Here is a 24,230-nt window from a genome sequence, read left to right as displayed (position 1 = left end):
AGTCTACATGTTTCCTTTTCATCATAGTCAGCTCTAAGTCACCTTACTTTCCATATTTCAAATTTGTTAATTTTATAAAGGGTTTATGAATTGAATGTTTGATTTGGTTTATTTGTCTTATTTCACCGTTTTTATCTCTTTTGAAGGTTAAATGTATTGGTAAATTTAACAGCTACATTTATTGATAAATTTCATTAGTATATTTCATTTGCACATTCAATTGGTATATTTTATGCATTGAAGTCCGTTATTTGTTGATTTTCGCTCCAGTTTTCAACATTAAGTGGATTGGAAGAAAACCTTCTCTATAAAAAATAGAGTTAGTCAGACTATGAATGATAAAGAAAATTTATTATACAGAACGAATGGGTGAAAGTTTATCTGAAGATGAATTCAGAAAAGCTTTGTATGAGTCACTCAGTAAAAAGGGAATTGTTTCTTCCTTTAAGTCCCATCTCCGTCAACAAATTGCGCTTCAACTTTCTTTGAAGGTAAGCATTTATCCTAAACATAAATTTGCTTGAACAGCAATTTAACTGCTGTAGACATTCTGTTCTAAAAACACTTTTTCAGCACCATTTTAAATTTCTATGGGATTAGGTCATGTTTTGTGTGTTGTAATAACAAGTAGCACTTTCTAAAGAGCTACTTGTAGTTTAAGACAAAAATGTAGTTTAAGCAATAACGTTTGAAACCTTTTATCATCAACTACATTTATGATGTAAATTGAATAGTTCACCATGACATTAACCAGGGTACAGAGAAAGAAAGCACCCAGGCAGCTCTTGTTGGTGATATGATAACAGCTGCTCATCTAAAACACTCCCATTATGATTATTCTCTTTCCACTTTCCTGAGCGAGGCAAACATTAGGTATTGCTTATGCTCCTTTATGTTTCTCTTTACATTGTGATTAACTATTATATTTAAACATGGTCGATTTGAAAATTGTTAATTATCTACAGTAAAGATCCTCCAATTTAATGCTGATACATGTAATAATTGATAGTTATGTTCACCTCTCAGTGATAAGGGGCTGAACTATGAAGAATGGTTGCGTCTGCTGAACGTCTCCGACGACAGTTCGCTAGCACGGGCTCTTACTGCTTCAAACAAAGCCACAACAAGTCCTCTTCTCTCCTTCCTGGAAGCAGTGGTCAAGTCTTGTGGACAGGGGGTCGAGTCTGCTGCTATTCAAACGGAGGCGGTTACCCTACAGGATAAGCTGAATATGCTGGATGAGAAGTATGCTGATTTGCCTGCTGATCATTTCTTGTCAGAACAGGATAAGCAGCTCCAAAAAATTAACATGGAAAACAAACAGATTCAGGACATCGTCAAGTTGGAGGTTTGTATAAATTTAAAACCACTCAAGATTCTTTATTCGGATTGTAGATGTGACCACTATTATAATAGTAGCAGTTCTATGTTACCACTACGGCAACACAGGTCACAGAGGCCCTGATACTTAGAGGCACCCATACTCGATCAAAAATTTCTTAAGTTTATATATTTGATTGATTACTTCTCTCTCACTACTTTGCCTTGTCTGCTCCCATATGAATTAATTATGTCTCCTGTCACAGGTAGAACGCTTTAAAGAGTTGGAACTAGAAAGGTACAAGCTGTTAGAACGGGATCGTGTAAACAAAGATTTCAACAAGAAATTAAGCGACTACGAAACTGAGTACAGACAGAGACTCGATGGTTTACACAAACGGGAGGTTGAGAGTACCAGGGCTCTTGATAAGCTGGTTAGTTTCTTGTTGGTTTCTTGTTGGTTTCTTGTTGTTTTCTTGTTGGTTTTTTGTTGTTTTCTTGTTGGTTTCTTGTTGATTTCTTGTAGATTTCTTGTTGATTTCTTGTTGGTTTCTTGTTTTTTTCTTGTTGTTTTCTTGTTGGTTTCTTGTTGGTTTCTTGTTGGTTTCTTGTTTTTTTCTTGTTGTTTTCTTGTTGATTTCTTGTTGGTTTCTTGTTGATTTTTTGTTTGTTTCTTGTTGTTTTCTTGTTGTTTTCTTGTTGATTTCTTGTTGATTTCTTGTTGATTTCTTGTTGGTTTCTTGTTGGTTTCTTGTTAGTTTCTCGCTGGTTTCTTGTTGGTTTATTGTTGGTTTCTTGTTTTTTTCTTGTTGTTTTCTTGTTGGTTTATTGTTGGTTTCTTGTTGTTTTCTTGTTGGTTTCTTGTTGGTTTCTTGTTTTTTTCTTGTTGTTTTCTTGTTGGTTTCTTGTTGGTTTCTTGTTTTTTTCTTGTTGTTTTCTTGTTGGTTTCTTGTTGGTTTCTTGTTAATTTCTTGTTAATTTCTTGTTAATTTCTTGTTAATTTCTTGTTAATTTCTTGTTAATTTCTTGTTAATTTCTTGTTAATTTCTTGTTAATTTCTTGTCCTTTTCAAATTGAAACTTTTTCACGTGACTGGCTTCTCAATATTCAGATCATAGTACTCCATTACAAGTTACTAAGTCCATGAATCAGGTCTATGTAAGCACTAGGTTGTTATAATATACTCTCTTTTAATTGATTCACGTGATAATGCGATGTGCTCTTAAAAAGTCTCCTCTAATCACGGTCTGTCCGAAATTGTGTCTGTATTCATCAGCGACTGAGTTGCATTTTTTGTGATCTAATTTGCATGTAGAGCAAGCCTGTATTTATTGTCATATTTCTCTGTCCCCGCCCCTGTTGACATTAGTATGTTGGCCGTTGGGGGAAATTTATTTAACATAACGTCATTTATTATTTATCAATCTGTTATTTATGTTTAGAATATATTAATATATATCTACTAGAATCTAGATTCTAGAGCTCTCCATCAATGATACACAAGCTAGTTTTGCATAATTCCGCATATAAAGATAAAAACACATCCAGTGCAGGATGTTGAAGCAGGAGGTGTGTTTGTTGTTTCTCACTGCTCTACTTCCCTCCATATCCAGTACCACAACTTTCTCTGATAAAACAAACAGTTCATTACACTGTATCCTGGGTAACCATGTGTTGTGGGAACGTGAACTAACCCTCAGCCCTCCTAAACACGTGTTAAGTCACGTGAACACGACGGGTGGTAACGAGACCAGGCTACTGATATACGGATCTAGTGTGACTCTGGCCTGCAAGGACCCTGTCAAGACGTTCAGAAACAGGATAGTTAGCCTGCTGGGCGGAGATAACCTTCAGTACAACATCTTCAGGAAGATAGAGGTTGTGTGTTCCAACACTGGGGTACTATCTCCAGATGTGTTTAACACCTCTACTTCCTGGTGTGAGACTGGGTGTTCTGAAGTTCAGTTCGGTTCTGGTTACTTAGTAACGGGGTTACCAGGTAACACCTCCTACCCTTCCTCCGCCCCAGACAGTGCTCCAGTGCCCCCTGCTAGATACAAGGTCACGTGTAACACTGGTCACGTGCCCGGTCAGGGAGATAAAGGTGTGGAGTTGACTGAGTGTAGGGAGGGAGTGTACACCACACCACGTGATCAGCTCATCACCTGTGCTCCTGGGTGCCGGGATATTGGGGCTGATATTGTCCCCTTTATCCGGGGACTCTATATTGACACTGCTGCTGGAGATACCAGGAATATGATCTGGCCTGGGGCTCCTTATCCGAGCGGAGCTACCGTCACATTCGCTTGTTATGGAGACGATAAGTTGGTGGGAGAGAGAGTCCTGACTTGCAACTCAGGAAACAGCACTCGGGAATTGGGCTGGTTTAGTCATCCTGCACCAACGTGTCAACTTAAGAACAGTGCATTTAGTTTTAATAGGACATTTTGTTTATTTTATCTCCTGCAACTTTTAGTTGTGCTTTCATCTTTGTCGTCATGTTAATGGTGTTGTCAAATGTGCCGATATTTTGTTTCAATTCTTGTCTTGAGTGACTGTTATGGTTTTATTATTAATCATGTAAGCTATTTATTCAAATTTAATGTATTGCAATTCCAAAAATGTCCAACCCAAACATTTTCTTCCTTTATACCTTTACATATTATATCACTATAACAGCTTTTCGTGTTACACCTAACCTCAGTAAAACTCTATCTTTATCCTCTTTACATAAACGAGTTTTCATCTAATGTACTGCGAGCTCTCGCTATTACCTGGCATTTAGTTACCAGTAAGATTAAAAGTAACGTTCAACTGACCTGAACTCTCCCATCTTCTCCCTCTTCTCCCCTCATCACTGACTTTATTTCTTTTGAAGGTTATTCTGACAAGACATACCGGGTATTAATTACCCAATCTATTACAGAAAGCAGACACAGAGGCAGGGCTATTCAAAGAGCGTCAGTTGTTGTTATCAGAACTAGAAACACTACGCTCGCGCTCAAGTCAGTTGGAGCGCGAACATGCGCTTACCAAGAACCAGGTCTGTTTAGACCAGGAGAAGTTAGGTATACTGCAGGCTCGACTAGAGGAACGGGGGACTAACCTCAAAGAAAAGTAAGTCAAAAGGATAACTTAAGGAGTAAGGAGTAACAAGTAAGGAGTAACAAGTAAGGAGTAAGGAGTAAAGAGTAACAAGTAAGGAGTAAGCAGTAAGGAGTAACAAGTAAGGAGTAAGGAGTAAAGAGTAACAAGTAAGGAGTTAGCAGTAAGGAGTAACAAGTAAGGAGTAAGGAGTAATGAGTGAGGAGTAAGGAGTAACAAGTAATGGGTAAGGAGTAACAAGTAAGGAGCAAGGAGTAACAAGTAAGGAGCAAGGAGTAACAAGTATTAAGGAATAAGGAATAAGGAATAAGGAATAAGAGGAATAAGGAATAAGGAGTAACAAGTAAGGAGTAAGGAGTAACAAGTAAAGAGTAACAAGTAAGGAGTTAGGAGTAAGGAGTAACAAGTAAGGAGTAAGGAGTAAGGAGTTACAAGTAAGGAGTAACAAGTAAGGAGTAAGGAGTAAGGGGTAAACTATGGTTATTATCACATTCCCACTTGATAACCTTCCCACCTAATTAAATGCCTCGCAGAGAAGAGGACTTCAGAAACAAGTTGCAGGAACACAAGGAGAAGGCTAGGCTACAGTGTAAAGGCGAGCTGAGGGAAAGGGAGGAGAAAATAGCAGCCAAAGAAAGTCAGGTCAGTCACGTGCCGTATGGTGTTCCTTTTAGCAGACTTCCTTTTCGACTCTGGGCTGCAATATGACCGCATTTCTCGTTACTTTGGAGTTTAGTGCAAGTTGAAAGTAATTACGTTAATTAATTAATAATTGTACTCTAATTAGTTGCAAGAAGAGCAGGAGGATCACATGAGGACCCGAACAGGTCTGGATACACATGTTGAGGAGGTGAAGAAACTGAGAACAGATAACGCCAATATTCAGGACAAGTGGGTAACCTGGAAGATATTATCTTTATTAAGATGTTATCTTAATTAATGTTATTAATTAATTTTTATTATGTTGATAATTGCAATACTTAGTAGAGAAATTATCAAGCTATACACAAAATATATCCATCATAATTCCGTGTTAATAGTTCACGTTTAAAGTAAAATCCGCCATCATGTATAGTGTACGCACTACACAATGTACTTACAAATAATACATTCAGTATAGTGTACACACTACACAATATATTTACAAATAATACATTCAGTATAGTGTACACACTACACAATGTATTTAAATATAATACATTCAGTATAGTGATGTTGTAGACAATGTACTTACAAATAATACATTCAGTATAGTGTTGTTGTAGACAATGTATTTACAAATAATACATTCAGTATAGTGTACACACTACACAATGTACTTACAAATAATACATTCAGTATAGTGTACACACTATACTACACAATGTACTTACTAATAATACATTCAGTATAGTGTACACACTACACAATGTACTTACAAACAATACATTCAGTATAGTGTTGTTGGAAGCACAACTGGATACAGCTCGATCACAAGCATTACATTATGAAGCTAAGCTGACCGTCACAGCTGATTACGAACAAATCAAGAATAGTCTAATTTCCATGGAGGCTGAAAGAAAACAGTTGCTGGTAATTTCTATTCAGATGTTCTATTCAATTCTTCTAACCCCTTACTTAACCGATTGGTTATTTGATTACTACAAAAACTGTGTTGATCAAACTTAACGTCGTCAATCAACAACAGTTCTTATCAAATCATTGTGATCATGAAGGATCCCAATTTACTCCTCAGGAGAGTTTTGATAAAGAGAGACGTCTCTCACAACAGAGCGAGACACAGCTTCAGGAGATAATATACTCACTCCGGGAACAACTGTCCAGACCAAGTCAGACGGAAAGTGATGCTGTTAATGAGCTCACCAAACTCAAACACAGACATTATAACCAAGTTAATGAGCTGAAGAACCAGGTTTGTCTATTGGTTTGTCTATTGGTTTGTCTATTGGTTTGTCTATTGGGAGGCTGGGAAATATTGCAAAAGGGTAGAAATTATACATGCTTCTGGTTTTTGCGTGACGTTTTCTTTCTAACTCTATTTGTTCCTTTCTCTGTCAATGGTAAAGTTTTGAATTGTGTAAATTTAGGTGAACAAGATACAGTCGGAGTTAGAGCGGGAACAGAAGAGTAGGTTATCAGCCCAAACGGAGCTCAGAGACCAGTTTCTGGAATGTAGGGCTCATCATGCTGTATCCTCACAACCGAAACCTACCTCTACAGAGATGCCTGACTTCTTGAAAAAGGTAGGAGTTGCCACATCTAGTGTTTGTCAGCAAGCTTGTCTATCAACTTAGATAAAAAATGTAAATGGTTCACTGACCTTGGCGTTTGGACTCTTGACATTAAATTCGCTGTATGATAAATTTCAATAATCCAGATCTTTAAGCCGAATTCTATTCTCAGTATCTAAGCTCGGTGCGACTTGGAGATGACGCGGACGCTGACGAGGATATTTCCGAGCAAAGCACCAAGCTTCTATCAGATGTGTCCGTTTCTTCCGATTCTATCCTCCGTCCCACTAGATCTATTGTGGCTGGCTCCCGTAAATTATTTGATCAGCTTGAAGAGGAAGAGCAAGCTTTGGAGCGGGAGTTTGTTTCCTTTAGGAACAGTAATATGACGGATATAGCAAGAATGGCTATTAGTGGCACTGTACCTGAACCTGCGGAGAACTTTAATATTCAGCATAATGTGCCACCCCAAAATAGATCATACCTTCCTGCTGCTAGAAAGCCGGAAAAGCCTAAACTTATAGAATCTGCTGGACCGGCGAGGGTATCAGAGCCAGCTCCAACTCATCATGTACTATCAGAGGAGGAGAACCCTTCTCAATCCACAATAACACCCTCAGCTAGTGTCGAAACAATAACACCCTCAGCAGGTGTCGGAACAGTGACACCCGGTGTCGGAACAGTGACACCCGGTGATGGCCAAAAGACTGACATTATGGAGAACCTAGACCCTGTGATGCAACAGTATCTGAACAGAGTGTTGCAGAACAAGGAGGAAAATAAAGCTGGCAAATCTGGACAGCCATCTGCTGTAAGACAAGATGATTCCGAGCATATCGAGCAAGTTGAGTTCGACAAAACTGACAGTGATTTCTCGTGGTGACTGGTGAGAGATTTAATTTGATAGGTTGTTTATGATTCAGAAATCAGAACATTTCTCTACTGGGGTTTCGATGAGATGCCACCCTGCAACCCTGCTGTACATTTAACTTTTGACGTGTATTTATTAATTAAGCTCGTATCTATTCAACGATCAATGATTCATTTTGAAATAAAAACACAAATTAATGACAATATCACAATATTCGCAATAGTAAATATGCTGATGTACATATGTATTCTCAGATTATTAAAGACTTACGATATAGTCTGTTTTAATTCGTGGTTGTGTAGTACATAACTTTTAATGATAATATGTATTATGAATTACTATAGTTTCAAATTTATTCCATTTGGCGCCGTATCCCGTTATTGGATGGACGGAGGGCGCTGCGCCGAATCAATTTTGTCTAGACATTACTGCGCGAGATGACGCGCGCGTTTCAATTCGATCAGGCTCTCCGGCCGCTCGATCTGTTATTTGTCGGACCTCTGCCCTCTTGGCTGTGAGGATTATGTCGAAAAAACTGCCTGCTTTATTTGTTTTAAAAGTTTGTTATTCAAATCCAAAAGCTAAGAAAATAAGTTTTCAAAACAACAAAATGTTACAATAATGCAATAAGTTTGCATATTAAAAGCAACACCAGATCATTGCCCGATGTCACTGCAAAGTACAAGTCTGGCCTAGTAAATGTGTGTTAGCAGTTGCTCTTAAAGTTAAAGTGGACTGGCCAGTTTTTTCTGGTGACACCGACAAGATGTAATGAGAATCTCCAGTTGGCTTCTTTCTTCTTCTCAATGGTGGCCTGGCCTTGACAGATTCTCTCGTAAACTTCATCCGCTTGAATTTATGCGCCAAATCTGGAGACATCTCCAGCGGAGGTCTCTTCGTCCCATACTGGCGTACTGAGTGTTTAATAGGTGACAGAAAAGACAAGTCACTTTGGGTGCCTATGTCAATACTGGCATTATCAGAGTCGGTAGATCTCAGATCAAGTGTGCAGTTCAAACTCTGAGAATCTGGGTCCAGATAACCACTGTCGCCACTTAGGGTAAGTTCGGGACAGGTGATGGAGTTAGATTTGTGGTCCTTGCTTGTCTGCTTGTTCACTACAGTCTCTTCTACTTCAGGACTTGACACGATTTCCTCTTGCACTGGTGTAAGAAAAATGTTTGAATGAAAGGTAGCGTTAATGCAATAATATACAGTGGTAATATTAGTCGTCTAGTAAATTTGTAATTTTAATCGTTCTTGAATAACGTTATTTTGGGCACCTTATTTTATTAGTGAATAATGTATTAGTAAATTTTTGAGAAGGACTAGTTTCACACCAAGCATCCTATTTTAATACCAAATTTCTCTTCTATGTCGCCAATCTAATCACCGATTATTATCTGCTATCAGGCTGCCATGTACTTCATTTTAAGCCATTCAAACTGCAAGTTAGCAAGTAGTTACACACTACAGCCTGCAAATGCTTGTTCTTAGTTCGATAAGTGTCTTAAGTGGTATTATAATCTACGATTGGCTGTTAAAAGATGCTTCAAAACTCCATAACTGTTACCTGATAGGACAGTTATGACTTACCAGAACATCTTCGTCTATTCGCACAAGAGGAACGGAGTGGGTATGAGTGTGTGGATGCCATCAACCCTAAATTACTGCAATTTATAAATCAAAGTTGCTTGTTATTGAAAAGCTAGTAATAATAAACAACACATTTACAATACAATTCCAACACTTCCTTTAAGACCTGTGTCAACAAAATGTGTCTCTTGTTTGCCAAAATGCACCAATAATTGAACAATCATGAACTGGCAGCGACATACAAGTACCAACATGTTCTGGCAGGAAAAGTCAGCAATCGATTAGCGAATGAATTTGTTTATCAATGAACTAGGTCACCTGACGTTTTATCTACATAACTATTGCATACACTTTGTTATCAACTTTGTACACAGCATTATTAAGATATGTGGATATTGACAGGTCAGCTGTACTAGACTAATGTTAAAATCTGTTGCCATTTACTGATACCACCATCTCTTGCGATAGCGGCCAACCATATTCCTGAATTTGATCACAAATTTTGTCTTTATCATAGTAATATGTGCTATTTGTCTTTATAATGATATTAGAAAATAGAAAAATAGCCGTAAAATGGTGATTTTAGACCCCCAAATTTTGATCCCCAAGTGGTTTTAAAAAAAGTGTCTTGACACCATCCGATCCGGGTTATAAATACATGTAACTTTATCTCCAGTTATTTAATAAACAATGAAAGTTTGAACTTTCTGCTATCTACGAGCCTTACGTTTTATTAAAGAGTATTTCTAAAGGTCGGAAAACCATTTTTATTCAATACAGTAAACTAGACAGTAAACAGACAATTCAAACGATCCGTTATATAATTGTGCTATAACAAAATATTTTATCTGTAAATTTTACAACAATTTTAATATCTTACAAGTTACAACAAAAACGCACACAATAGCTATCTCAGTCCTGATATATCCACCGCTCTCTCTGATTAAGCCTCTAGCCAGCTTGTTATTCGTATCTCCTTATCAGTCATAAGTTCGTACAAATCCTGTACAAAGTGCTTACAGTTGCTGTTGTAGACGTTGTAACTGGAGTGCTTCTCTGCTATGTGTTTCCCGTGGTTACAAAGATAAAATACCATAATTTGGCCCTAATCCTGCGGGATGGTAATTTGTGATATTCTTAACACATTTAGAATTGTTGGATGGTGGTAAACTTTAGTAAAATGTCAAACAGTGTTAAATAGTGTTACGTACCTGAACTCGAAGAGTCCCGGAGCAGCAGCTCCGGGTCAGTTTTCCAAGCTCCCTCTCCTATTCTCTTTCTTCCGCTCATCTTCTTAACTCTTTATTAGTACTGTAGATTTAATAGATAACTTTTAACAAACACGCAGCATGTTTAAATATATTAAATAAATAATGGCATATGAAACAATTGAGGTGTAGGGCTGGAAGTTTGATTTCAGTCGGAGGAAGCTCGCTGCAGAAAACTTAACAAAACGAAAATTCATATTTTCTTAACTCTGTCCCATTTTCAGATAAGAAAATTTCTGAACACAAACTTGACAGATTGGGTGAACTTTTTGCTCAGAAACCAATTAGTCAGTTAATTGATGATGGTATGAAACCAAATTGAGGTACTGGAAGTCAAAATCCCGAATAAAATTGCAAAATCATATTGTCCTATTTTCGGTCCCATTTTCAGTTTTCGAAGATCGAATTTCCAGGACCAAAATTTTATAGTTTTGACTAAATTTCTCGCCCGCAACCAATTAGTCAGTAAACTGTAAGTGGCATATGACACGATTGAGGTGCTGGAAGTTTTCGGTCGGAGGAAGCCTACAACAGAAAACTTATGACAAAACGAAAATTTTTATTTTCCAAACTCTGTCCCATTTTCAAGTAAACAAATTTCTGAACACAAATTTGACAGATTGGACGGACATTTTGGCCGGAGACCAATTATAGTCAGTTAATTGATGATGGTATGAAACCCTGCCAAAAGTGCTTATTTGAAAAATGATAATATTATTTAAGGACTAATATTCAACTGTAATATCCGAGTACTAAGTATAACATTCGACTCATTGCTTCAGTGGCATTAACAGCAACTACCCCTGCGAACTGTATGATTAGGTAAACAGTGAAAGATCCACTTCGGACTGCATGATGAAACTTCAAACAATAAAAACTCGTTCCGGACATATAAGCGGGATGAAATAAGCGCGGAGTACCTGTGTTGGAGCACTAGTCCCAGTGGCGTAACGAAAGCCCCTGCTGACCCCGCTGTGCAGGGGGGCGCCGTCTTAGGGGGGCGCCAAATCGTCGTTTGAATATGGGACAATTTCGAAAACTTAACTAAAGTACTAGCAAAACTGCGCGTTTTGCTCTAGATACACACTTTTTTAGAGATTTTACCGGCGTATTCTTTAAAATCACCTAATTTGTTCAATTTTAGGGAGGGGCACCAAAAGGGGAGGGGGCGCCAACAGGGGGCGCTTTTTTCGGCAGGGGGGCGCCAACAGGCAACGTTACGCCACTGACTAGTCCGTCTCTTTGTTTCTCCTGAGACCAGAAGTGTCTCACTCCCATAGGGTCCTGAGTCTCATACACCATAATAGCATGATAAGCCAGGTCCATATCACTCGGGAGAAGGTACTGCGCCCTTCCTGCTGACACTGTGTCTTTCCAGATCTCTAGCTTCACAGCAGTGTGGGTCTCTATGTTCTTACACAGGGAGTCCAGGTTAACTGAGGCAGGTTCCTTCTTTGAGTAAAAGTGGAGTTGTGATCTGTTGTCTTTATACTCGCTCCTCAGCAGGCTTGTCACTACCTCCTTTCCTAGAGGGTAGAGTAATTAGAGTTAGAATCGTACTTTTGAAGTGTAATATGTAATATGTGAAGGACACAGGGTTAGTTGGCACGTGTAAGTTAGCACGTGTAGTTGTTCATGGATGGTTGAAAATGTGGTTTTTGATGTAACGCTAACAATAATGTATGTTATACCTCTATCATTGAGAAGGAAGGTAATAAGAGTTATGAGGCTCATAGCCAGCATTACCATTGTCAGCATTTTTATCTTTTTTGGGTTTTTACTCTGTGTCATAATTTCTAAATAATATTGAGTTGGTTAGTAAAGTTGTATTAAAGTATACCATGTTAGATACCTAATAGATGTGGATTCTGGCTCCCTCCCTCCCTCCCTCCCTCCCTCCCTCCCTCCCTCCCTCCCTCCCTCCCTCCCTCCCTCCCTCCCTCCCTCCCTCCCTCCCTCCCTACCTCCCTCCCTCCCTCCCTCCCTCCCTCCCTCCCTCCCTCCCTCCCTCCCTCCCTCCCTCCCTCCCTCCCTCCCTCCCTCCCTCCCTCCATCCATCCTTCCCTCCCTCCCTCCCTCCCTCCCTTCCTCCCTCCCTCCCTCCCTCCCTCCATCCTTCCCTCCTTCCCTCCCTCCCCCCCATTTTTATCAGAGTGAAATTGAGTGGAATTTGAATCAAAATATTGTCAAATTGTTATTATTCTAAAGGGTCAAAAAGAAAATGTTGATTACGTAATCAACGACAAAACATTTAGGCATATGGAAAACCCCTCCCCCCTCGGCTGATTACGTAATATTTGAACGACCCCTGACCAATACATGAATGCAAAAAAGTAACCTTGTCTGACTAGGACAATCCACAAAATTAAAACTAACACTCACTACACTAGCTTAATCAGCCTGACCTCACTTTCCAAAAGCAAAACTATCCCGGAACGGCGGAACTCTCACTTTCTCTGGGCAGACACGTGTCTGATTGTACTTACGTAATACCACGTGACTAAACACCAATGAAGTGATCTTGTGATAGTTTACTGAACACTGAAAACTTGAAAAAAAGCACTGCTACACAAGTAATAAAATCGCTAGCAATGGCATTATTAAGGGAAGAGCTCGCGGTTATTATACACAATACAGGAGGATATTGACTCATTGCGATGATCTCATTCATCTAATCATCTAGTGACAGTCTTGGCTACTGACCAGTTAGTGAGTTAGTGACACACCACGTGACACGTGACACGTGACACGTGACACGTGACATGTGCCTTGACTCTGTAGGCCAGTGAGAGTGTATGCCAGTAATATTACATTATAAGGTGCTCTTATGTCGTGGTGATCTCACCTGCTTATGTGAACAGATAACAAATTTGTTATAGAATGTAAGAATGGGGTCACTGTGAGTGATAAAATGCTATTAGTATAGCGTCTGTTGGTAGTGGTACCACAGTTTCAATTATTCGCGGAATCAGTATCATAGTTCCATTTTGAATCATTCTAGTAACTTAGTAATGACTTGATCACGATAATACACAATTTCAAAAAACATAATATTGTTTTAATCACGTTATAAACCCGTATCGGTATATATGCGTCAAGAGAAACGTCATCTTAGGACGCGAGGAGAGTGAGCACTCCTCGGATTACATATATTCCTTCTGTAATATCCTCAATAAATGTAATAGATTTGTAATGCTGTAATTAGTTTAATACCAGAATCAGTGGGGTGATCAGTAATGCCATCTTTTGAATTTTTCCTACAGTGAACTCATTTTGGTGTGGATATGTTCTCATTTTATATTTTCATTTCTAACTCATTACGCATGTAAGAAATAGAATTATACTTTTCAAGATTCTTAAGTAAAACAGCAAAATGAAAGGCTAGTTCTTTCCCACAATAAATCAAAATAATAACACGATGAGCAAATTATTTTAAGTTTATTTTCAGTTTATAAGAAACTTTTAGGGTAATAAGTTGCTATTTTTGCAACATATACGGCATAGGCTTTTAAGCCTAAAATCTGTCCATAATTCCCATGGCACAAGCTTATTCGATTCTCTCTCCGGTTTTGACGTTCACTGTCCAGCAGTGTCGAATAAATCCCATCAAGCACTGCTCCTCCGCCCACTTCTTCCTGTTCCTGCTTTGACATTGGGGGAAATGGAAAGCGTCCACAATCATTCCTTGCGCAATCATCATCTCGTAACTGTGAAATAAAACAGTGCTTCACTATGTTCGTTGATATGATACTTGAATACTCAAAACATACTCTAAATATTTCGAATATTTTGTTAGTTAAAAAGGTTCAGATTGCTTAGCCACAAATTAAGTGTAAATAACTAAACTTCGAGACTTAAGATAAAAGGATAAACAGCGTTTGCTCACGTGTAGTCTCTAACGAGAGAAACGTCATCACACTTGGTGGAGCTGCACACTTTCTTGTTATTGAGTTTAGCAGCAAAGTCAGTGATGGGAGTACCGTCTGACTCAACGCATTTACATCTTTTCAGTCTCTTGTTGGTCTTGTGTACTTTGCACTAAGGGAAAGGTAGATGCAGTTTTCGATCGGATTTACTTAAGTTATGGTATTCACTTTCAGTCTGAAATCTGGATGACATTTTAAGAAGGCAGTTTTCCTTTAATAAACAGCTTACATGAACTGTCCACAACATTATTGAAGCAACTTATGTAAAGTTAACTGACCTGGTGTGGTTTCCATGATTTGTCATTCGGCTTATCTTGACAGTCAGGAACATAATTCCACTCTCGATAGTCGTCAGATTCCAAGCCCAACTCGTTTATTGCTGGAACAAGATAACTTAGTCATACTGTTACTACTTTACCAACTTTATTTTACCGGATAAATATATTACACAAAGGAGAAGGTTAAAATGTCTACCTGAGCAAATCATCAAAAGATAGTTATTTATCGACTGGAAGTGGAAGGTGATCGATGATAAAAGCACAAATGGAAACATTTCCGGACCTCTTACATAGTATGTTTGGTCCTTTCAATAATAACATAGGGTTTATCTGTATCAGAGGACATTATATTCTGGGGTGAATGCGTATTGCGTTTACTGGCAGTATTCACACACATAAATGTGCCTGAAGAATCTACTCCTCTCTGCAACGGGGGTAAAATTGCTCAGCTCATGTCTGTGAGGGCATGGGACCCGCGTTACTGGTTACATCCGGGCATTATTACCAGGGTCAAAGACCCTCTACAGTCTACCAAATTATGCTAGGCAAAACTATGGTTTGGTGATATATAATTACTTTATACTTTAATAAAGTAATTTTTTACTAACACGTTCATGATTATTTCAAATATAATTATGGACGTATTAGTCATTTCAATTACTTACAATGAAAAATGAACATCGTATTATATTAGATCAGGGTCAGCTTAGCTAAATTCTAGACTTTTACACAAAGCAATAATTACCAGTCAAGAGTCGAGTGGCGTGTGTGCATATAATCATAAAATAAATGAGGTTTACTAATTGAAAATTAAAACTGATGACAATTCATAGTTGTTAGTTCCAGTACCTTTCTCGTTCGCCCTTTCCTTCTTACAGTTCAATGCAGCGACCTCGTAAGTTAAGCACAAGAGGCAAGCTGTAAAAAGGAGCAAACTCATTTTCCCTATCGGTTTATCGGTTAGCCCTACTAATACTAATACTATGAATGATAAGCATTGATTGGTTAAAATTAGGATTGGTTAAATGGTTTCAAACAGACTATTATTAACTACAATAATGGAAGAAGATGAAAAATCGCACGAATTTTTGTTAAGTTAGCGAGAAGAAAAATAACAACACCCAATCCTGGACATTATTATACTGACTAATCTTAACAATTCAAATCTCCGACACATTTATGTGTGGTACCTGATTCTTTTAAAAATTAGACACAAAACGTGCAACTCTGCAAATGCAACGTGGTCAGTCCTTAATTTAATCTAACTTCAATGGAGGACTTCATGATAAGACTGCACTGGAAAATTCAATTATGCTTCGCAAACCTAATGAATAAAGGTAAAACAATTAACTCTAATGAGAATTTGTCTGTTTATACTCTGTTTGAGGTTCCCTGTAGATTAGATTTTATGAATTTAAAATGTGCCCCATTTGTTGCAAAATACGAACTTTATATCTAATTATTAATAATCTTTATAACACGATTTAAAACATCTGAAAGGATCAATAGAAGTTTAGAGCGTAACTTAGTAAGTAGGCCGAGACAGAATGCCATTCAAGTCAAGATTGTCGAGAATTTATAATAAAATAGCGTTATAGCAAACAGAATATTTTAAATATTTACTTTAAGTTTGGGCGATCCTCGATAGAAATATTTATTACTTTATTACATACCATGAATACTGATACTTATGACTTTCAGTCTCGTACCCTCCTATAAGTATTAAAATAAAGTATCCTTTTATAAGTATTAAAAGGTATGAGACAGACTGACTGACACCACGTAATATAAATTATAGAGAACTATCGAATTAATGGAGACATTTACCGACAGAATTGGAAGTAGCCTAGACAGAGTTATACTGGTTGTGAAATGGTCAGTATGTGATTATGAGTACCACTACATAATATAATCCCTGACGCAGACCTGAGCCCATATGTTGAGGTATTGAGTTGAGAGTGGTACGTGTTATTTGTATTTCCAGACCACATCCTAAAAGATAATTGGAGAACGTGAGAGATAAGCACGTCTCTGGTATGTCCCCACAAAGTGACATACCAACTGATTGTAGCGGTCTCTGGGGCGGTGTGTTACAGCAATACGACGACAATGGGGTTATGTCATTGTCTTTCACCAGCAGAATCTGTTTTTTAACTTATCGAACTATATTTGGTATTATTATAATATTCGGATAGGAACATTATTTATGAGTCGCATTGTTGCGACGGCTGATGTTTCTGATACAAATTTCATGTAATTCTGTATATTATGTGAACAAGGTAAAATGCTCTTTTAAGGTAAAGCCAAAGGAAACCGTTCAACTTTTCAATGTAACTACATCATGTTCATGTTCGCAAGTTATTTTTCATATAGTAGTGTTGAAAGTATTAATAAGTACTATTTTAATACTTTCAACAATACTATATAACAAATAAGTTGAGAACATGCATATTTGGAATTATTGGCATTCAATATTCTTACTTAGGATTTATGAACAAGTATTAGACAACACTATTATATAAGATTGAAATAAAAACAGTTAAGTACACAATTTAAATATTAACATCGTACAAATATTCAAACAAAGCATTTAACAACTTAGAAATTAAGTTTTACAATGAATACAATTTAACGCGGATCATAAAAAAGATTGGTGTCGTAATTCTGTTCCAAAATCCAAATGCGCCAAATTCAGTAGCAAAGAAGCAATTGAGCAACGAGCATAAAATTGCATTACCAAAAATATGCATTATGCATGTGAGGCACATAAAGCACATGATTTTTGGAACCGCTTAAATAATTGCACTAAATTCTGTCCTTGAAAATTAGCAATGTTTAATATTAGAAGGTCATAATGTGAGAAACTTCAGAGCAAGAGTAAAAACTGTATAACTTGTATAATTAAACATAATGTATATATTCAATTATTCATGGTTCGTTCACCTCCCTCTCCCTCAGAGCATCTGACAAATCAGCTGAGTAGCCGTGAGTTCTGAGGATTTCTTCGTAAATTTCAAGTTGTGTGTGGAAGCCGGGGTTGGGTTTAACGCAGTTCCGTTTTGCTTTGGTCGTGTGGAGGGTATCTTTGAAGGACTGCTCGTACTCCTTCATGATGAAAGCTATTGTACATGAGGCTGACCTACTGACTCCCATTTGACAGTGTATTAATATCTGTGGAAATGCACAAAAATAAGTGATAAAGTTGATAGCGAAAAAAAACATGAGGGTTCTACAAATTAAAAAAGTAGGGCCCCAGATCTAAGAGAATCGGTTAAAAGCATCTGAGCTGCATAGACAAGTACCAGTAGCTCCTTTGCTTACCTTGCCGCCCTGTTCCTTGCAAGATTTGATAAAGTTGTAAGTTTCCTGCCAATATTCCAGAAGGTTTTGATCAGGTCGATCCAACACATCCACCCTCAAGTATTGGAAATTCTTCTCGAAGAAATTTTCAATGTCTCTACTCACATTGAGAATGTGCGTCACTCCTGGAATTAAACAGTAGTTAAACATGAAGTAGGAGCTGTTCATAGTAATCCATCAAATGTAGGTATTTTCTGGACTTTATTGAACCAGAGGTTATTATATGTTATACGTAAGGGAGAATTATAAATATAATACTAATAGGTTGATTCGTTGAAGTTGTTGAACTTACCATTTTCCTGCAGTTCTTCTACGTTACAAGCGTTCCACTCCGTACCAAGGTACAAATAATCCAGAATCAGACTGGGCTCGTCCATCTGTCCGTATATTGTGAGAATTTGTTCGTTAACCCAACTCTTTGAGTCGGCTAGATTCATGTTCAGGTTCTTTTCCACCTGCTTTCTGGAATATAAACTCGTTACGTAATAAATCCTGTGATTTGATGTATTTGCAAATCATTGAGGTCTACAAATTACGATTCTTCAGAAATGAATTAAATACGATTGCAAACAAAAAATGCACGTATCCTCATAAGCTGAACCAACCTGATAGATCCACAATCAGCCACCTCCATGTCTATCTTGTGCATTACATTCCTGATCTCGTTCTGGATTACTTTCAGTTTTATTTCAGACAACAGTTCCTCGTTTTCTGTCAGACACTTTTCGTTCTCGGGAATGGGGTCTGTGCCAGGATCTGGAAAAAGTGCACAGTTAAAAATATTGAAAAATTCAGATTACTGAGGGAGTCAGGGAGTATAACGAATATGCTATGAGCTAATGTCTACCAATGATCAACAAAACTTTAAACTAAAAGCCTTGCAACCTGGGGTTAATAGTTTCTTGAATACGAATAAAAAAGGCGTCCCACCTGAACTAGGAGAGGATTTCCTTCTTTTCCTGCACCCAAATATATCGAGCATTGTTGTAGCCTGCTGGTCCTCTTCTGTCCGGTGCTTGTGTCTCCAGTAGGAGTCTAACGGCTGCAGAACACGCTCAGTTACCATAGCAACAACAGTGTCAACTTAACAACTCTAGATACTAGCAGGATAGTATAGTGGATATTATTACTGCTCCGTGTCTTACACCGTATTAGATAATATGCAAGTATGGGGGGAATTTAAACGGAGGAATTTCAACAAGCAAACCGTATAGTGAATGGAGAAGTCTACGTATTAAATATGCGAGCTGCCATTAGTTAATAGTCCGATAACGTCATGCCGATGTGAGACGCGAGGTCTGGTCACGCATTAGAATATGTCACATCCGGGTAAGGGTAATTTGACTGCTATTAGTCTGGAGCTGAGAAACAAAAACAAACCAATTCCCAAATAATTATGATAGCATTAGGACGGCTACCTGAGAGTGAATGTAAGAATATAATATTATGTAAGATTGTGTAGGCGGGCACTGGGCAGCACGTCAGGATCAGAATATAGCCTGGGTCGGGTTTAATGTGGGGGTGTCAAGAGGTCACCACTGGGGGAGGAGAGTAAGTACTAATCATGTTACTTGTTACTCCGGAACATGATAAACACTATCATAAAGATGATGGAATGGAGCGTAATTCATTGAGTTTGGCATAATGGACCACGTTAATTTTCAGCTGAATTGGTGCTAGTTGTTTGATAACACGTCACGGTCGTTTTAGACTTAGATTAGTATTTATTAAAACCAGATATTCATTATTTCAGTTATTATCACATTCAGTCATGCTGTGACGTAAGACATGTTTAAATGGACGAGTATTCTTTAAATTGATGGGCGTTACCCGATGACAGATTTTTTTTGTAAACTTAATAGGAGAAAGTTTGACAAACTGTCATGGAGTGTCATGTTATAAATTAAATTAATATTCGGTTAACCCCCACGTTGTAAGGCGATATCATTTTTTACAGTTTTACAGCTTTAATTTTATCAATATTAAATCACTTGAACTTAGGGATGATAAATTTACTTATTAGGTGGTCTTATGGTATACATCACTAGTTATAAAACTTACTTCCTCAACTGGTTCACTAGGAATTGGGCCACTGTGACTAAAGACCTTAGGATGGAATAATAAAAATTACAAGTCTGAGTCAGACTTGAAGTCTCTCTAACCCTACAATGATACTATTATAATGTTAGATTGTTCTAGACGTTCTCACGGACTTGTAAAAGCACTCTCTCACCCACTCCGGCCCAGACCAAGTAAGAGGCAGTGAGACCATTACGGTCTGCCTTTCTGTCTTCTAGACGAATGGAGAGACTGTTTTCTTAATAGCTCCAAATCTCACTTAATTAATGTTAAATTAGGATTATGCGCAACAAGCCACTAAAGCACTGTATAATTTTGTTACAGTCTCCTATAACAGTACTCTAAAGCCCGACATGAGCAAGTACGAGACGAGGTAACACATCCGAGAATGTTGTAGCCTATAGAAGACAGTTACACCGTTTAGAACGGGTCATGGTATTTGTTTATTTTATCCTTACCTTTACATTCTTGTAGTGAGAACACCACCAATGTGTGCTCCCCAGCTCGTACATGTTACAATCCTGGGCTCGGCGTATACTCTCTGTCAGGAAGGTTAGGGCTGCCCACTGGCTCTGGATGGTGGAAGGTTTTAGGACGTAACTGTCGTGGGGGGTGGTCACCACAAATCTGTTCTCTCCGTGTAGATGTACTCTGAAAATAAAGTTGGATGATTTGAGCTTTCTTGGCTGGTTCAATTTTATTCTAGTTTAGGTGGCAATCAAGTTAGTAATAGAGTAACTGGAGCCGTCTGCAGTTAATTGGAATAATTTATTAATTGGATGGATTATTTGTTATTGGCAGGGGTGATGAAACCTATTAACGCAGTCATTGGATCTCGAATAGCGGAAAGTGATCTCCTTTTTGCCTCATTAATTAATAACTATATGTAATATGACAGACTGATGTATTCAACGCTAACCTGACGTTTGAAAGAAGTGGGACATAAAAGGCGAAATTAACATCCTCCACTTCACCATCAGAAATAACAACTTCGGCTCCCAACAACATATCTTCCTTATAGCCAAAACTGTTCCTGTGAGAGGGAATCGGTTAGTACTTGCCAATTTGTGTAACATTTAAATGATGTATAAAGTTTGTATGTTATGATATTGGTTGTGCCTAAAACCTGAAACTTTTGCCTCAATGCAACTAGATTGATTTGAAATCAGAAATTTCGCAAGAGTTTTGAAAATAAAACTAAAAGTAATAAGAGTACGATTTCGATCATAAAACAGTTTAAGAGAAATCAAAGAAAATCTTAATGACTAACTTGTTTCGGATCATTACGAGATAGTGAAGAAGTAAATCTGGTTGAGGGGTAGCCAACTCGACCACCATAAAGCATTGGTCCTCCGGTCTGATTTTCTTGCAGATCTTCCTCAAGATACCGGGGAAGTTCCCCAAATCTCTGTCTCTGCCTGGATTCCTCTCCTGAAATATCTAGTCAAGCTTTTAGCTCGTGGAATCAAACCAGACTCTTTGATAATTTACTGCGAATTGCCAGAGTGTTCGGTACAATGAAAATATAAACACAATTAGATCCGCCAAGACTCCACGCTCCAGTCCTGGCCTACAGCCGCAGTTTGATTGTTGGCGGATCTAATAAGGTGGCCGGTAGATGACCTCATTGATTACCTTGACACTCCTTCCGTCACCCACAGCCTTGGCTAGACTCCTACTGGTATAGAACTGGAAGCCTCTCATTACCCTGAGTCCTATCCGGACTCTGCTAACCGCTGTAGCCCACTGCTCGGACGGGCGCCGTGCTCTGAAACTGTTATTTCTCAGTGAGAAGTAGCTTAATAATAATAATGTTATAGCGCATACTGCATGTAGCTAAGTTAGTGCATATTTAGAATTATTGGGTTTTTTTGTGTTGACCTGTTTTAAGTCTCAAATTTTACGAAATGAGGTTGCAACTAGTAAGATTGAACATTTCTCCATTCAGCTTAAACTTAAAGACGAGTAACTTACATAAGGGGAGATCGAGGGAAGGACTGCTTTTTAGAAACATGCTCCTCTTCCACACAAATATTTTCTCCGCACTTCGCTGCATCCTCTTCCTCGAAAAACTGGATCATACTCCTGGCAGCTTCACACGACTCTTAATACTAATAGCTGAACATAAAATTAATTGCTTCAGTTGTTCGGAAGAAATTCTATTTCTATTTTGCGATGGAGTAACTAAAATAAGACGATAATTATACAATATAGACTATACGTAGAGTACTTTATACGATTCTGAAGTAAACGAAACTAGCCTGGACCAGTGAAAGAAAACCATACAAATCTAAACCGTAGTGACCAAGCACAGTGTGCACTACTCTGCACAGTGTGCACATAAACAGTAGGTGTTGCCTGTAAAATTATTCGGCAATAATAATATCTTTTGTATAACTATGGTTTCTTTAAAAGCAGTTCCTGTATGACTATGATTGCAGCCGCATGGTTTAACTATAAAGCGGAATGTATGATGTATTCCGGATATAACTTCATAAGCAAGCGGTAGCTGCCAAATTTTTGCGCGTTGAAAAGCAAGTTCAGAGCAAGGGCAAAAAAAGCAAAAACGGTAGAATAGAACCTGAGTACAGGAAATTGTATTACAGCTCAAAAGTCGTATATATGCAGTACAAACACTGACAGTTGACCGTACACGTGGTAACCACATGACTTGTTCAACTATTCAGTTCATTGCCTTATATGGTAACGTTAGAGCCTCGCTATGACAACACCAAATTTAGTGCAGAGGTGTTAATTAGAATTGTACATTACGTTCGATTGAAACCGCTCGTAACGAGCTATGCGTTAAGGCGAACATGGTAGGTAAAGACACCCAGTTAAAAGAGAGCGAAACAGCGTCACTTAAAGTATGAAAGGCTTGTCAGGCTTGAGCTGTACGTGACAAAACGGGATTCTAAAAGATAACGTAACATGTTTGTACTGCTATAACTGGACTGCCCATATGTCAACAGCATTCCCGGTCAGCAGTACGCAATAATATGCTCTTTTCCTCTGATCTATCTAGAGAGCTGGTAACGTGAATCCTTTTGTCCTCGGCCGTCCATGAAAAATGTCCCGGGGTCCCCGGGCCGGGGAGAAGCGGTATGATAAAACCAAATAAGTTTTTAATTAGAGCTGTGCCAAAATTTCTTTCTGCCGCATATAAAAGAACGAGATATTTCCTTAACAATGTCTAAAAATAGCTTGCTAAACGTATGTGTTTTATCAAACAGTTACAAATTTATGAGAGAAATTGTGAGAGTAGACCAACTAAAAATCGAAAATACCAACAAATGCTGATCTATAATTAAAGCGATTAGCAATTTGTTTTTGATATCCGAAATTTAGTACTTTTAGTGTCTCCTAGTCTATTTTGCTTATATTAGTACTGTGGGTTGAATTGTCAATTGTCGTCGCATAGGTGTTGCCTAGGGTTGCCATTATCGGTACAAAATTTTTATCGCGATAATCGATAATTTTTTCAAAATTATCGCGATAATATCGGTTATCGGCGATAAATTTGGCAATATAATTGAAGTAATATTTGTATGCACTCTGCATACTTGCATTATGCTCCTATGCTATGTTACATCTTGTGCTGATTGCTTTGTTAAAGAATCAATTGCAATATTGCCCTTTTATTTAACTAGCCCATATTTCATAGACAAAATATGTTCTTAAAGATAATTATTGCTTCTAGAAAAAAAAATTTTAAAGTCTGCTGCCTGTTAGCTGCCTGTTAGCTGTGAACAGACCTATCTCCCGTGCAAGGGTATCTGTCCTTGCTACCGTAGTCGAATCGCTGCCCTAATGTAGGTCTGATAATTCTTTTGTCAGCGGGATAGGACTGGAATCTGGCATCTGAAATTGTAGGAGTCGTCTGTGAGTCCTGAGGACCAATCGTCGAACTACTTGCGAAGCTCAATCGCTGTTAGTCTCTTTCTGCTTAAACAACCGCTGGAGCAGACTTAGAGTTACGTATCAAGGTTGACTTTGTGATCATTCTGTATTCTTGTCCTACATCTTCATCTAGAAAACCGGGGTCCGAGTAGAACTTTACCAGCGATACAAAGTGAAGGTTCTTTCTCTTGGCATATTGTGTACGTAGCCTATCGGACAGGCTTCGAGAAAATGGCGAGTCTATCTCAGATCTCTTCTAGCTTGGTGTCAATAAACTAAATAATCCCTTTTGCTTG

The 24,230-nt window shown here is 38.2% G+C and overlaps 3 protein-coding genes and 1 long non-coding RNA gene across 5 annotated transcripts; 1 reads left to right on the top strand and 3 right to left on the bottom strand.

Annotated features, from left to right (window-relative positions):
• The first annotated feature begins 365 nt into the window (after positions 1-365).
• Positions 366-8,057, top strand: LOC134825987 (centriole and centriolar satellite protein OFD1-like). Its single transcript, XM_063838218.1, has 11 exons — positions 366-491; positions 755-873; positions 1,027-1,348; positions 1,587-1,754; positions 4,247-4,437; positions 4,959-5,067; positions 5,213-5,316; positions 5,859-5,997; positions 6,161-6,337; positions 6,513-6,668; positions 6,829-8,057. The coding sequence occupies exons 1-11, from the start codon at positions 366-368 to the stop codon at positions 7,537-7,539; spliced, it is 2,322 nt and encodes a 773-aa protein (XP_063694288.1). The 3' UTR covers positions 7,540-8,057.
• Positions 8,058-9,939: 1,882 nt separating this feature from the next.
• On the bottom strand, positions 9,940-11,331 carry LOC134821900 (uncharacterized). The gene is made up of 3 exons (XR_010161079.1): positions 11,312-11,331; positions 10,335-10,434; positions 9,940-10,234 (listed from the first exon to the last, which is right to left on the bottom strand). It is a non-coding gene; the product is annotated as an uncharacterized LOC134821900 (long non-coding RNA).
• Positions 11,332-13,535: 2,204 nt separating this feature from the next.
• Positions 13,536-15,599, bottom strand: LOC134821594 (uncharacterized). Its single transcript, XM_063832298.1, has 4 exons — positions 15,445-15,599; positions 14,596-14,696; positions 14,278-14,429; positions 13,536-14,098 (listed from the first exon to the last, which is right to left on the bottom strand). The coding sequence occupies exons 1-4, from the start codon at positions 15,533-15,535 to the stop codon at positions 13,939-13,941; spliced, it is 504 nt and encodes a 167-aa protein (XP_063688368.1). The 5' UTR covers positions 15,536-15,599; the 3' UTR covers positions 13,536-13,938.
• Positions 15,600-17,112: 1,513 nt separating this feature from the next.
• LOC134813853 (protein phosphatase Slingshot-like) lies at positions 17,113-22,151 on the bottom strand. Of its 2 annotated transcripts, none has more exons than XM_063821746.1 (10): positions 22,009-22,151; positions 21,670-21,808; positions 21,305-21,465; positions 20,954-21,067; positions 20,493-20,685; positions 18,886-18,997; positions 18,561-18,711; positions 18,248-18,417; positions 17,917-18,080; positions 17,113-17,766 (listed from the first exon to the last, which is right to left on the bottom strand). In XM_063821746.1, exons 1-10 carry the CDS (start codon positions 22,113-22,115, stop codon positions 17,524-17,526), a joined length of 1,554 nt encoding a protein of 517 aa, XP_063677816.1. In that variant the 5' UTR covers positions 22,116-22,151; the 3' UTR covers positions 17,113-17,523. The 2 variants fall into 2 exon arrangements, with proteins under 2 accessions (XP_063677816.1, XP_063677808.1); XM_063821738.1 differs by having other exon boundaries at positions 17,431-17,766; positions 21,305-21,474.
• Between the last annotated feature and the right edge of the window lie 2,079 nt (positions 22,152-24,230).

This window comes from Bolinopsis microptera, chromosome 1 (genome assembly GCF_026151205.1).
Source record: "Bolinopsis microptera isolate Bmic1 chromosome 1, MBARI_Bmic_1.0, whole genome shotgun sequence".
Lineage (NCBI taxonomy): Eukaryota > Metazoa > Ctenophora > Tentaculata > Lobata > Bolinopsidae > Bolinopsis > Bolinopsis microptera.
The sequence above is the reverse complement of the archived record's forward strand: the minus strand, read 5'-3'. Positions and strand labels throughout refer to the sequence as shown.

Excerpts from the sequence above, each read along its gene's own strand:
- LOC134825987 (XM_063838218.1), top strand. The coding sequence starts at position 366 with ATGGGTGAAAGTTTATCTGAAGATGAATTCAGAAAAGCTTTGTATGAG. Across the intron at positions 1,349-1,586 it reads AGGACATCGTCAAGTTGGAG|GTAGAACGCTTTAAAGAGTT; the intron begins GTTTGTATAAAT and ends CTCCTGTCACAG. Across the intron at positions 5,068-5,212 it reads TAGCAGCCAAAGAAAGTCAG|TTGCAAGAAGAGCAGGAGGA; the intron begins GTCAGTCACGTG and ends TACTCTAATTAG.
- LOC134813853 (XM_063821738.1), bottom strand. The coding sequence starts at position 22,115 with ATGATCCAGTTTTTCGAGGAAGAGGATGCAGCGAAGTGCGGAGAAAAT. Across the intron at positions 21,068-21,304 it reads CTCGTAATGATCCGAAACAA|GAACAGTTTTGGCTATAAGG; the intron begins GTTAGTCATTAA and ends TCCCTCTCACAG. Across the intron at positions 18,998-20,492 it reads CTCACTACAAGAATGTAAAG|CCGTTAGACTCCTACTGGAG; the intron begins GTAAGGATAAAA and ends CGTGTTCTGCAG.
- LOC134821594 (XM_063832298.1), bottom strand. The coding sequence starts at position 15,535 with ATGAGTTTGCTCCTTTTTACAGCTTGCCTCTTGTGCTTAACTTACGAG. Across the intron at positions 14,697-15,444 it reads GGAAAGGGCGAACGAGAAAG|CAATAAACGAGTTGGGCTTG; the intron begins GTACTGGAACTA and ends ATCTTGTTCCAG. Across the intron at positions 14,430-14,595 it reads AATCATGGAAACCACACCAG|TGCAAAGTACACAAGACCAA; the intron begins GTCAGTTAACTT and ends CCTTTCCCTTAG.